The 13411-nt window shown below is 37.3% G+C and overlaps 1 protein-coding gene across 3 annotated transcripts; it reads left to right on the plus strand.

Moving 5' to 3' along the window:
- Nucleotides 1-85: 85 nt before the first annotated feature.
- gk (glycerol kinase) lies at nucleotides 86-13187 on the plus strand. Of its 3 annotated transcripts, XM_023965225.1 has the most exons (21): nucleotides 87-295; nucleotides 1484-1557; nucleotides 1647-1753; nucleotides 1829-1906; nucleotides 1988-2067; nucleotides 2139-2276; nucleotides 2355-2464; nucleotides 4247-4313; nucleotides 4575-4592; nucleotides 6659-6694; nucleotides 6779-6846; nucleotides 6925-6967; nucleotides 7061-7141; nucleotides 7215-7293; nucleotides 7367-7463; nucleotides 7551-7635; nucleotides 7722-7842; nucleotides 8531-8674; nucleotides 8768-8854; nucleotides 12014-12100; nucleotides 12432-13187. In XM_023965225.1, exons 1-21 carry the CDS (start codon nucleotides 215-217, stop codon nucleotides 12440-12442), a joined length of 1692 nt encoding a protein of 563 aa, XP_023820993.1. In that variant the 5' UTR covers nucleotides 87-214; the 3' UTR covers nucleotides 12443-13187. The 3 variants fall into 3 exon arrangements, with proteins under 3 accessions (XP_023820998.1, XP_023820993.1, XP_023820995.1); XM_023965230.1 differs by lacking the exon at nucleotides 12014-12100 and having other exon boundaries at nucleotides 86-295; XM_023965227.1 differs by lacking the exon at nucleotides 4575-4592.
- The last annotated feature ends 224 nt before the right edge of the window (nucleotides 13188-13411 follow it).

The raw sequence follows: 13411 nt of genomic DNA on the forward strand, positions 1-13411 counted from the left end.
ATTGACAATAAAGTTTGCTTTGACTTTGATGTACTGTATTAGAATTTCAATGGGCTTTTAGCTTCTTGCGTCATCAACAGGGGCCAACACGAACGTTACGTATGTAAGCTGCGTCCAACCACCTGCCCATTTCGGGTCGGGAACCGTGGAACCGGTGCTGAAATTCGGTTTCTGGGCAAACCGAAGCCCCGGGGGCTGTTGTACGAACAGCGCCATGGCTGCGTCTTCCCATCGGATAACGTTTGGCCCGCTGGTCGCTGCTATCGACCAGGGAACCAGCTCCACACGGTTTTTGGTAAGGTCACCAAAATGAAGAACACCACACCTCCAGCCAGCTGACGCTTAGTTAGATTGTTTTTTTTTTGTTTGTTTTTGTTTGGATGGAACAAGCAATTATTTCTTCTTTATGAGACTGCTTATCGCGACAGTTTGATTAATAAATCTCCATTCGTCTCTCAGCTCCCTTCATAAGCTGCTAAGGTAGCAGACTCCTTATTATGGCCTTAAGTTAAGCTGGTAATAATGAAACTATTATTACCTAATTTCTCTGGCTGCACCCTTGTGACTGACTCCTGTGCTATCCTGTGGCATTTATTTATCAATTTAAAACGCACCGAGTTGATCAAACTGTATTTTGGGAGTCCTTTACATAGTATTTTAATAAATGTTCTATCTTTATGTATAATTAAAAGCATTTTGAATGAACAGGTATCATAACATTATGTTTTTTTTAACTTTTTAAATGTATTTGACATTTTAATTAGAAATGTATTTAAATTGCACTTAAATGCATCCATGTTTTAACTTTTAACAACTATTTTAAGAGTACCATTGAAATATTTAATATTTGTAGTTATTTTTTCTCTTGATTGAATTATTATTTTGGAGTTCTGTATTGTATTTCAATAAATATTCTATACATATGTTTTAAAGGAAGTGCAATTAAAAGCATTTTTTGATGAATAGGTATTGTGAAATTAAAGATATTAACATTTTAAATGTATTTATTTGACATATAAATAGGTATTATCGCGAAACTACACTTGAAATCATTAATGTTTTTATTTTTAACGACTATTTTTAGAGGAACTTTTATATGTTTTCTTAACTTATCCTTCCATTACCTTCAGAACTAATATGATTTGCCAAATTATAGCACTTTTAACATTAAATATAGATTTAAATAACATTTAAAATCCTTTTTTAGGTTAGTTTTTGATCAAATGTAGCATTCTGATGACTTTATTTTTATTTACTAGCAAATTTTGAAAGTCATTTTCCCCAATTGTTATTTCTTGCCTTGAGGGATTATTTCTCCATTTTTATTCAAATTTGACTTAAAAAAAACAACAAGAAATTCTAGTAATGCAAAATTGAGATTTTAAAATGTACAGATTGTTGATAAAACACAACATATATACATCAAAAATCTTATTTTGTCACTAAAGCCTCACAGTTTGTCCCCATTTTTTTCCTTTCAAAGGTGTTTAACTCCAAAACGGCCGAGCTTCTCAGCCACCATCAGGTGGAAATCAAGCAGAGCTTCCCCAAAGAAGGGTAAAACCAAGATCCTTCCAACTCATCTATTCTGTTGTCATTCAAAAACAGTGATGTAGTGCAAAGATTCACATTTAATTTCGATCCAGATGGGTGGAGGAGGATCCTAAGGAAATCCTTCAGTCCGTGTACGAGTGCATGGAGCGAACGTGCGAGAAGCTGACGCAGCTCAACATCGACATCTCAAACATCAAAGGTATTTCCATTCGGTCCTTTTGAAGGCAGTGTGTATTTTTTTCTTTTATCTTAAGATTCGTGTGTATTGCTGCAGCTATCGGAGTGACCAACCAAAGAGAGACCACTCTTGTTTGGGACAAAGAGACAGGAGAGCCTCTCTACAACGCAATTGGTGCCGTTTTAAATTTAATTTAAATCTTGGACACAAATCGCTTTTGTAAATGATGAGACGTTTTTTGTTATTATCCTCTAGTTTGGCTCGACCTGCGGACTCAATCGACGGTTGAGTCTCTCATCAATAAGACGCCAGGAAGGAATAAGAACCACCTGAAGGCGAGGCTTCCGTCATGCGGATTTATTCTTGTTTTCTTGAGCATGTGTAACGGCGGCGTGTCATGTTGCAGCATAAAACCGGACTCCCGATCAGCACGTACTTCAGCGCCGTGAAACTCCGCTGGCTGATGGACAACGTGGACGAGGTCCACCAAGCCGTGGTGTCGCACCGCGCCATGTTCGGCACCGTGGACTCCTGGCTCATATGGGTAATGGCATTTTTTAAATGTTGAACTTCGAAGGAATTAAAAAAAAATTGATCTTTGTTTCTGACGGCTTCCTGACAGTGCTTGACTGGCGGTAAGTCTGGAGGAGTTCACTGCACCGATGTGACCAACGCCAGCAGAACCATGCTGTTCAACATTCACACAATGAACTGGGACCCAGAACTGTGCAAGTATGAAAGCTTTTTTGTGTTTGTTTCTCCTGAATACCTACCATATGTATGTCAATGTGCTTCACACTGCATTTTTTACATGTAGGGAATAAAGTTTTCGTAGCTTATCTTGCATGTTAAAGGTCATGATCCAAGTGTAAGCATTCAATCAGGAGAAATTTGCATTTTTAATTGAATTTGTCTACATTTTTTGGGGATTCCGGTCAGCTTTTTGTGAAAGTTTAAAGTAATCTATGCATAATTGTGATGTGATGTTATTGTTGTAACATTCAAATAAAAAGGTGTGTGTGATGCAAAAACATATCATATTTAGTAAGAGCAAGCATATTATGGGCAAAGTAGTTTTAGGTGTAGTACTCCAACTGACCACTAGAGCAGTAGTTTCCAACCTTTTTCAGGCCACGGACCGATTTAATATTTTCACAGACAGGTCTGAAACGGTCTGTGAAGTTGTTGTTGAATATTTTTAAGCTTCTGGTTTCTGAAAAATCTATTTTTCAAATTAAAATACTTCAACAAGAAATGTAGTACAATTATAAAATAAAATAAAATTGAGGTCTCAAAATATCAATTGATGTTTTATAGATGATGAAGATTCAATAAAACAAAGTTGTTGATAGTTTTTTTTAAAGAACAACCTAGCACAAAATTAGCATTAAATGCGATTTGATGTACAATGGATCCCTCCCACAAAGTTAATGTCGACGTTATTTGTATTGCCACAACTTTTTAACTCTTTATGCAACTGACGTAATTCCAACGGATTCTGAAGTGCAGAAAAGCAGCTTCAGGCTGATATGCAGCACTTTACAGTAGGAATGTGTTTAGGAAATTAGCGTTAATAAACTAATTTGGCAGCAAAAGGGTTTTCGGTGCCAAAAATCCTTTTCTTTGCGCCAAAATTAGTTGATTAACTCTAATTTCGTAAACACTTGTTGATTAACGCAAATTTTGTTAACACTTTGTTTACAAAATTACTGTTAATCAGCTAATTTACAGTAGTAAAGTGCTAACGAAATTACAGTTAATCAACTACTTTATAATTGTAAAGTGCTAACGAAATTACAGTTAATCAACTACCTTACAGTGGTAAAGTGCTAACGAAATTACAGTTGATCAACTACCTTACAGTGGTAAAGTGCTAACGAAATTACAGTTAATCAAATACTTTACAGTTGTAAAGTGCTAACGAAATTACAGTTAATCAAATACTTTACAGTTGTAAAGTGCTAACGAAATTACAGTTAATCAATTACTTTACAGTTGTAAAGTGCTTACAAAATTACAGTTATTCAACTCCTTTACAGTAGTAAAGTGCTTGCTAAATTACTGTTTATCAATTACCTTACAGTAGTAAAGTGCTTACAAAGTTACAGTTAATAAACTACTTTTACAATAGTAAAGTGCTTACAAAATTACAGTTAATCAACTACTTCACAGAATAAAAGATCTAAAGATATTACCGTTAATCAACTACTTTACAGTAATAAATTTGGGATGAAATTGGAGAATTGTGAAAACACTCCCAAAAAAATCTTTTGACAAAGTCTTGTAGCTGTTGGTTATGAAGTCAATTCTGCTAAGAGGTTGGTTTATTTCCCAAGCTGGATATTTATCGTGTCCTTTGGCGATATATTTAACCCCATGTTGGCCCTAAACATAAAAATAACCATTTGGATGGTTTTTGATAAAAGTATTAGCCAAATGCGATGTCATGTATAATCGGCCTCTCCCACATCCCATACAGCCAGGAAAAAGATGCTTAATCTGCTTAATTTTCAGATATTTCGGTATTCCAATGGAGATCTTACCCAGTGTGAGAAGTTCCTCAGAAATATACGGCCTCATGGTAAGCTTCCTAACCACATAAAGTCTCACTCTCCTTAGACAAATTATAACAATTTCATTGCTTTGTGTAGTGTTTACTCAAGTGTTTTGTTCAAAGACTGGAATGTCTCTTGTACAGGCAACTATTAAGATAACAGAGGTTTGTTTTTTGTGTGTTTAGTCTCTTGTTTGCTGTGAAAAAGTGCACAGATGTTTGCCTGAGAACTTCCTTTAGGCATTTTTTTTCTTTTGTGTGCCACTGTCTCTTCTCTTTCACTGGTAGAAAATAAGTGCTAGCCGGGTAAGTGACGCTCGTCATCACGGTTTTCCTCACTGTACAGAGTAACCCTCCGTGCTGCTGCTTGGCCAAAACGAGCGCACCATCAAACTGTGCATTTCCAAGCTGAGATGAAGGCTAATGACTACACTATAGGCCATTTTTGTAGTTCTGGTTTGCGGAGAGGAGGTTGTATGCAGTTGTACATCAAAATGAAAAGCTATAAAAAAACTTGTTTGCTAAAAATATTTAGTTGTGCGCATGGAATTTTTCCCTTTTTCCAATTTTAATTTTCTTACATTTCAATTTTATATCAGAATTGTTTCAGGGGCTTTGCTGCCCTCTTGTGGCCATAGCTGGTATATCACTTTGTCTAACCCAAAAATAACAACAGACAAACTAAGTTTTTTTTAAAGTTATAATTGTTAGCATCCGCTTTTCATTGATTTGGACATTTGCAGTCTATTGGAAATGTACTGGATGGTGTTTGACCCTCATTGCTTCTGTTGTGGCATGCTCCCCCTGCTGGTTATCATTGGCCACAGCATCCAACTTGATGGCATCACGCCTTTTAAATCTCTTCACTCTTTTGCCATTTTATTTTTTATTTCTTTATTTTACACATAAGAGTGAAGACATTTTATTCTTCTAGGTTTATGCACCTCACATCCTGTGTTTTCCTCCTTTTACTGTTTAAGACTTGATGGTATCAGTGCAGTATTGTCTGTTATTTGGCTTCACAAGGTCAAATAATGAGCTTTATTCCTGTTGTGACAATATGAAATGTGTTTTTTTTTTGCCAAAATACTATTAAAAGTTTTATTTATCTCCTGTTCTGATATTTTTAAATTGTATGAAGTCACAGAAGTCAAATTAAAGTCCCACTTCAATTATCTTTCGCTGGATTTTTAAAGCGATTAAACCGTTTTAAGCCAAAATCCAAAAACCTGGGTCCAATAAATCCAAAATTCAATAAAGCCAAAATCCAAAAACCTTTTCTAGGACATACCGTATTTTCCGGACTATAAGTCGCACCGGAGTATAAGTCGCACCAGCCCAAAAATGCATTATAAAGTAGAAAAAAACACAGATAAGTCGCACTGGACTATAAGTCGCATTTTAACTTTCACAACCTTATATGACACAATCATAGCAAACTGTTTATCTAATAATTTCACAGTAATTTTTTCTCAAACTTATTTATTTATTCTTTTCATGAAGCATCATTGGCCAACTAATACTCTGTTTTCATCCTGTATTTGTAGAAACAGTTTTCACTTTTATTGCATTTCTGAATCTATGAAATCATTGGAAAATAGAATATTATGTTGTTAGCCTTCAAGATCTTACTGTAAAAAAAAGTTTGCTGATTCTCTGAGTCACTTAACATACTCTTAACACTTAACATACCTCATACATCAAATTGACCCAGAAACATCATCTCTGTTCCTCACAAATGAACATAACAGGAGGGTTAACAATGAATTTATTTCAATTTATTTCTAATATAAGTCGCTGCGGAGTATAAGTCGCACCCCTTGCCAAACTATGAAAAAAAGGGCGACTTATAGTCCGGAAAATACGGTAGTTTCTGCAGTAGTTCATTAGAAGTTCACCTCTGAGTTGTCGGCCGGCATGCCAGCCAGAGTCAGCCCGCCCCCACTTCCCGACACCCATTTGTTTACATTCTCTCCTGCTAGCTCACAGACCCTCACACCCCCAACGTAACAAAAGCGATGCAACAAAAATGGCGAGCAATATTGGAGCGATCCAACCGTACAGTTTTGAGTCAGATGCCAGGTCGGACGAGGGAAAAGGACCAGGATCTAGTCGTTTTTTGTTCCACCCAGTGTATTTTCTGTCACAAATACGATTTTTTTCAAATGGCACCTTTTATTCTCCTTATCACAGCAATTTAAACAAAGAAATACGCAGAAGTGCAATTTGAAGCTTATTTTTCTTAATATATGTCCTCCATCATGAACAAAAATGTCAAAAACACAATTGTCATCATCAGGGTGGGCCTTTAATGTGAAAAAAATAACCAAAGAACGACACACTTTGTTTAGATTTTTCTCCTTTTTTGGCAGAAATCCGGTGCTCTGTCAGGAATCCCCATCTCAGGGGTGAGTTTTTGTTCTTCATTTGAGGACGATGGATGTGTGCCGTCCACTATCAGTAGCTGTTTTTTGTTGTTGTCTCCGTTACAGTGTCTCGGGGATCAGTCGGCAGCTCTTGTCGGGCAGATGTGTTTCCAGGACGGACAAGCTAAGAACACGTGTGTATTTTCACCCCCCCCCCTTTTATATATAATTTTTAGCACAAATTTGAATGAAGGCACCTTTACGTTTCTTAGGTATGGCACGGGCTGTTTTCTTTTGCGAAATACTGGGGCAAAAGTGAGCAAACCTTAAAAACAACAACAGTTTTTTTTATGGTTTTTGTTGAATGTTTCTAAATTAATGAGGTTTTCTTTTAAACGTATTTTGCAGCCAGTGATGTCTGACCATGGTCTACTGACCACTGTGGCCTACAAGCTTGGCAGGGACAAGCCGGCCTGTTATGCCTTGGAGGTAACGGGAGTGCAGACGGTTCAACAGCTTCTCTGCACCAATCGCTGAGCTGTCGGTTTCTGCTCTCATCCAGGGCTCGGTGGCCATCGCCGGAGCCGTGGTCCGCTGGCTGAAGGATAACCTTGGCATCATTGGATCATCTGAAGAGCTCGGTGTGACTTCCATCCGATCAAATAGGATAAATATGTTTTATCTTTTGTAATGTCTCCTCTTTTCTCCCTGCAGAAAAATTGGCGGCATCCGTCGGGACGTCCTACGGTTGTTACTTTGTTCCCGCGTTCTCCGGGCTTTACGCTCCTTACTGGGAGCCGAGCGCTAGAGGGTAGGACCGTCAGCTGTCACTCAGAGCCCCCGTGAATTGCCCCCCCCCCCGAGAGTGAACTTAGTCTGAATGTTTTTGGTGTGACAGAATCATCTGTGGGTTAACACAGTTCACAAACCGGAGCCACCTGGCGTTCGCCGCGTTGGAAGCGGTTTGTTTCCAGACACGAGAGGTGGGAAGAGAAATTGAAACGTTCCTGCTGGTTTTGTTTGTGAAGTAGTTTGAATCTCCTTTTTTTATTTTTTGGTTTGCGCGTAGATTCTTGACGCCATGAATCAGGACAGCGGCATTCCTCTGACTCAGCTGCAGGTGGATGGAGGAATGACCTCCAACAGGTTGCTGATGCAGCTGCAGGCTGACATTCTCTGCATTCCTGTCGGTGAGAGTTTCGCAGCTCTTTTTAAAAATATCTGTTGCTCCTTGTCCTAGCAACATTTATGTTTATTGTTGCTATCTAATAATAGACTTTTCAGCAATATGGGGCATTATTCTGTTTTTTTGCAGCTTCTCTGGTTCCTTTAAAGTTGAGTAGCATAGCAACTTTAGAATATTTTAGTTAATTAATCACAAAAAGTCAATGCTGCTTTAATAATACTTTTGCTTTTCACCACAAATATAGCAGTTAATGCTACTTTTGTGAGCATGAATTATATGTTTTCACTTTTTCAACATTTTTTTTTTAAGCTAGCTACTTTTTCGCACTAAATTGAACCGTTTAGTCAATTATTGTTATCTTTAAAAGACCGTTGTTTTCTTTTATTTCCATCCACTGAAACATTTTGCATTTATCTCTGCTTTAATATGAATTCGCCATCAATATTTAGCATCATTTACTGTAACTTTTTTCTTTTTTTAAACATTTTGGGCTTTTTTTGTAAATACAACAGTTACAGATTTTTAAGCAAATGTTTTAAATCTAAGCAATTAATATGCATTTTATTTGTTGGTTTTATGTTTTTTTTCCCCCTCCACATGCATATTGTCTTATATTATTTAAAAAACTAAACCTTAAATGTGCTGAAGTGTAGCAGAAAACAAGTCCGTTTTGACTGTTTCACTGTCCGCAGTGAAGCCGTCCATGCCTGAGACCACAGCGCTCGGCGCTGCCATGGCTGCCGGCGCTGCGGAGGGCGTGAGCGTGTGGAGCCTGAACCCAGAGGACCTGAGCGAAGTCACGTCAGAGAAGTTTGAGCCTCAGATCAACCCAGAAGGTGCCAACATGGACAGTCTGTTGTTTGTTTGTTATTCCCTTCCAAACTCTCATATGTGAATTTCAAAATGTATTTTATGTTTTTGCTATGTAGAAAGCGAGTTTCGCTACGCGCGGTGGAAGAAGGCGGTGGAGAAATCAAAGAACTGGGAGACAACGCAGCCAGTAGCTAACGGAAATGGTAAATACTCTGATCATCCTTAAAGCACAAAATTCACTTGGTATCTTGGTATCTGTGCTTCCTTGTTGTAGTACCCTATAATGATCACAAGATGGCAGTAATAAGCCATTTTCTTTTTAAACTTTTTTAGAATCTTTGGATTAAATACCGAAGATCTCTTGTAAGCCATCAAAATGTTCCAATTAAAAAGTAAGAAAGAACATATAGATTCAGATTCAACTATTTTAGTGTTTTACGACCATTGTGTTCCAATACATTTACCTTTAATGCTTAGTTTCAAATCTTAAACAAAGATTCACTTCCTGTTTTTTTCTTTTTTAAATCAATTTCTTTTAAATGTATGTGTTTTAAAAGAAATTACAAAACTTACCGAATCTGTTTTAGAATATTCCTTAATTGATCTTGAGGCATCTAAGTCATAATAATTGTCTAATTTTTATGGTTTTGTAAAAGAAAGGAAATAGATTTTTTATTTTATTATTCTTTTATTCAACTTTTTCCTACTGATCCAATAAAGAAGACAAAAGCAGTTCCTAGAAAAGGTTATCTTTTCGCATGTTTGCATATATTGGTGGCTATTTTGGCACTGTATGCAAACATTCAGATGGCAGGTATTTCAAAATAAAAGCACATCAATTTCAAATCTTTCCCAAAGTTGAAATTCCTGTTGCTGACTAAACCCGTCGTTTTCTGAGCCACACCTTAAAGTGAGCTGATGTGCGGTTTGCAGTTTCTCCTTATTTATATCTTTCTACTTCATTTGTAAATCGTTAAAATATTTTTAAATCTTTTTTTTTTTTGGTAGTTTACCAATAAAGTTGAGAAAAATAAGCAACAAAAATTAGAATTGAGCGGGAGAAAAAAACAACAACAAACCCTTAAGAAAACTCCATACCATTATACCCCCACCTCCGTGCCTTCATTTTCCAAAACGTAACTTTTTAATGAAGTTGGCAGAGCTTAAAAAGCATGTGGTGTAAACAAACGTTTGCTTACCCCGACTGTTATTTCTGCGTGGGTGTTGGGTTTCATCTTTTACTGGTTACGTCAGCCACACAAAGGCTCGCTTCTCCCCTCTACCCCCCCCCCCCCCCTGCGTGCAAAGCTCTTCTCCCACACAGGATCGACCCCACCGCACTCGGGTGACCTTTAACAAAGGAACACCTGCGGGTTCACGTGACGCCGCGTTGTGCGTCCATGGACTCTTGCTTGTGCCTTCTTTTTTTGTTTTGAACTCCGTTAAAGGCGTTCAACCCTCAACCCAACGTTCTCCCCCCCCCCAGTTCATTTGCATCGAATTTGCGAGATGCACACATGACTTTGTGATCTTGTGGCCGTTTTACGCAAAACTGATGGTGACAGCCTCTGATTATGTTCGTAAAAAAACAACTACAAAAAAGAGGTAAAAGCAAACAATATCTAGCGTCTAAACCACCTTTGCACAAATAAGTGTTCTTTTCTTTTCTTTTCTGATTCTTAATAAATACAAAGCTTCACCCTTTGATTACAATTCTTTTCCAAGCTGCTGTTGTCAGTTATTTTCACAATGCCTTCGAGCTCATTTTTTTACCGTCCTCGTCACTTGTTTCCGCATGACGAGCCCTGGAGAGCTAACGAACCACACATTCCACCCGCCACTAATAAACATTTTCGGGTTTTGATTGGAAGTCTTTGATTCTAGAGTTTCAAAAAAGGTAAAAACATTGATCACACCTCCAAATCCAGGCTGGAGACAGTTTCTGCCCCTGGAATTAGTCTGGCCCGCATTAGTTCTGGGCTGCAAATACTATATAGGCTACTTGTTTTGGCAATATTTCTTTCTTGCTGTCCATTCAGGTAAAATGTTGCCTTACCGCACGCTTTATAACTCGTAAAAACCTTGAACCCAACTAGTACTAGTACCCGGGGTAAATGAGTTTTTGCCATAGTGTTGATGGCGGTAATTTCAGATGCTAAAATAATAAAATAATGGGCAAAAATCACTTATGGGGCTCAAAAAAAGTCAAATTAAAATAAAGGAACAATAAACGTCAGGGTTAATCAAAGAAAGTTTTCACATTTTTATGGGATGGCCACAGGATTGATGGCTTAGCGGCTATTTTGTGGCAAACTGTTATATTTGACGATTATCAGACAAATATATGGGAAGGGGAAAATCTTAGTTTGAGGGATCTTCATGAAATTTCACACACACACCACCAGGTTAGGTCCACAACCACCACGTGGGTTTTGTTGACCTTTGACCTCAGGAAGAGGCTGCCATCTTGAATTAAAAGACCTCTTTGGTACCAGCGACATATTTAAACTCCTCCAAGCGACTTTGATTCATTGCCTCCAAATTCCACAAAAGTGGTGCTTCCCTGTTGCTCGCAGATTTTTCCTGAAATGAACAAAACGACACATGATACGACAAAGACATATTAGGAATGTGGGCGTGGTTAACAGAAATCTCTGTTGCCAAGGAAAATGGAAAAATGTACTTTTGCAGATTCTTCTAAAAATGACACAGGTTGTTTCCAAATTCCTTCACTACTCACTACAAAGTGCACCATGTAGTCCGTTCGTCATTTTGTAGCGCTGTCCAAATCTACAATTCTAAAATCGAGGGGCCTAGAAATTTCCCAGAAGTCTCTGCGAAAAACCAGTGGGCATGGATGCTCACTGGATTAGGAAATCGACCACAATGCATTGCGTTTGAACCATTTTTCTGAACAAATTGTATTTTTTTTAATAGACCATCACCGTTTTCATCTTCAGAACACAGTGGATTCATAAATGGGAGTTGCTCATATTATTAGGATTTTTTTCACGTCATGAAATCGATGACATCATATCCGTCATAAAAAAAAGCAGTGAGCATGGTGTCCGAATTGCTTTTAAAATCCAGGGCACTACAAAGTTTTTTTAGTAGTTAGGGCTTAGGGTGGGAATTCGGGCAATTCCTGTTTGTCATTCCTAGACGAGCAAAAAAAATACAATGGTTGCTATGGAGATAAAACCAACAGAAAAGTCGGCATTTTGACCGAGGTGGTCGCTCGCGGCTTTAATTTTTCGAAATATGTCTGCAAAACCTCTTAATAAAACAAAACCAAAAAAAAAAATCCCCAAAAATTTGTATTTACAGACATTTTTCTTTTTGATTTGCTTGCTGGTCAACAGGCGAAATCAGTATCTTCAGCAGTGTCCCTCTGGGCTTTTACATCATGGGCAGCATGCTGATGTTAATTGGTGCTAAATACATTGCAGGTCAGTGTTTCCTCCCTTTCCCTGACCCGCATGACAAAACTCCCTAACTTGTGAGCACAAATGTGTGTCTTTTTAGGATGTTTTTTTGTCTGGAGTGTCAGCTCGTATTTATTTAAAAGTGAAATTTTTTGACGTTTTCATTTAGTACGAACGGTTAGATTTTTTTTTTTTTTTTTTTTACAAGGAAATGGATGCAAATCAGCCCCTTTGTGTTTGGTACATGAGCCGTTGCGTCTATTCTCTTGGTTTTAAGGCAAAATTGTCCTATGTGGAAATTTTTTTTGTCAGTTTGTGACGTTTTTATTGTTTTTTATTTTTTTGTCGACTTTAGGTGACAACTAATCTCCTTGCAGTGGGTGAAGCGAAGTGAAGGTGGGGACCACCACCTGCGATTGAGTTTCTGCAGGCTCCCATTCCAGAAGAATCCAAGCACTAGATCCGCTTCACTAATTTATTTATAGCTGCATTTATCTGTGGAAGATGAGAACTTCTTTCTTTTTTTTTTTTTTAAACAAAAATTAGGTGAATTTGGAAGTAGAAGTCATCAGCTTGTTCATTTGCATCACTCGTCGTCACGCAAAGTCCAGACCGGTTCTCCAACAAACGTCAATTTTATAGAAAAAAAAAAACACAATAAGTTTTGGTCGTTTTTCTTGGCTTTGCTTAAACTTTAGTTTAAACTTAAGTTTAGTTGCGTTTCTGAGGAGATTGTTGACCTGAAAAGGAGAGATAAGTTCAAATGAAGAGCCTATTTTAGGACAACTACACTGTGTTTGTGTTTGGAAAATGTGAATATCAGATTTAAAGTCATGTTTTGAAAAAACAAAAAGTAACCTCATTCTTACATCTTTGGACTAATTGAGCTAGAAACATCAATAATACTTGAACTAATTTCCAATTTCTGAGATCAAATCATTAAAAAACGTTTTTTTTTAAATGTGTACAATGAATTTTCTGGTTCTGTCAAAAGTAAAGGGAGTTTTACTGAATGGGTGTGAGTCAGACGTTGGAGAGAAAACAAATGTCATTTGTTTGCATGTCGCTCTCAAAGTTCAGAACAAACACGTTTGCCTAAAAAAAAAAAAAAGCGCTTTTGCGTAACATTTGTATAGTTGTGGAATTATTTATAAAACTACTAAGACCTAAACTAAAAAATTGAAATAAAGGTAGATCTTTTATTGAAACTTTGACCTTTACTGAGGGTTTGCGTGTGTCTAACAAAAACTGTAAATTTCAGAATAAAAGAATTTGTTGAACAAAAACGAGTGTCACTTTTTTGTGTTTAGTTTGAAAAAAAAAGATAAGATTTTT

The sequence above is a fragment of the Oryzias latipes genome, chromosome 2 (genome assembly GCF_002234675.1).
Source record: "Oryzias latipes chromosome 2, ASM223467v1".
Taxonomy (NCBI): Eukaryota; Metazoa; Chordata; class Actinopteri; order Beloniformes; family Adrianichthyidae; genus Oryzias; species Oryzias latipes.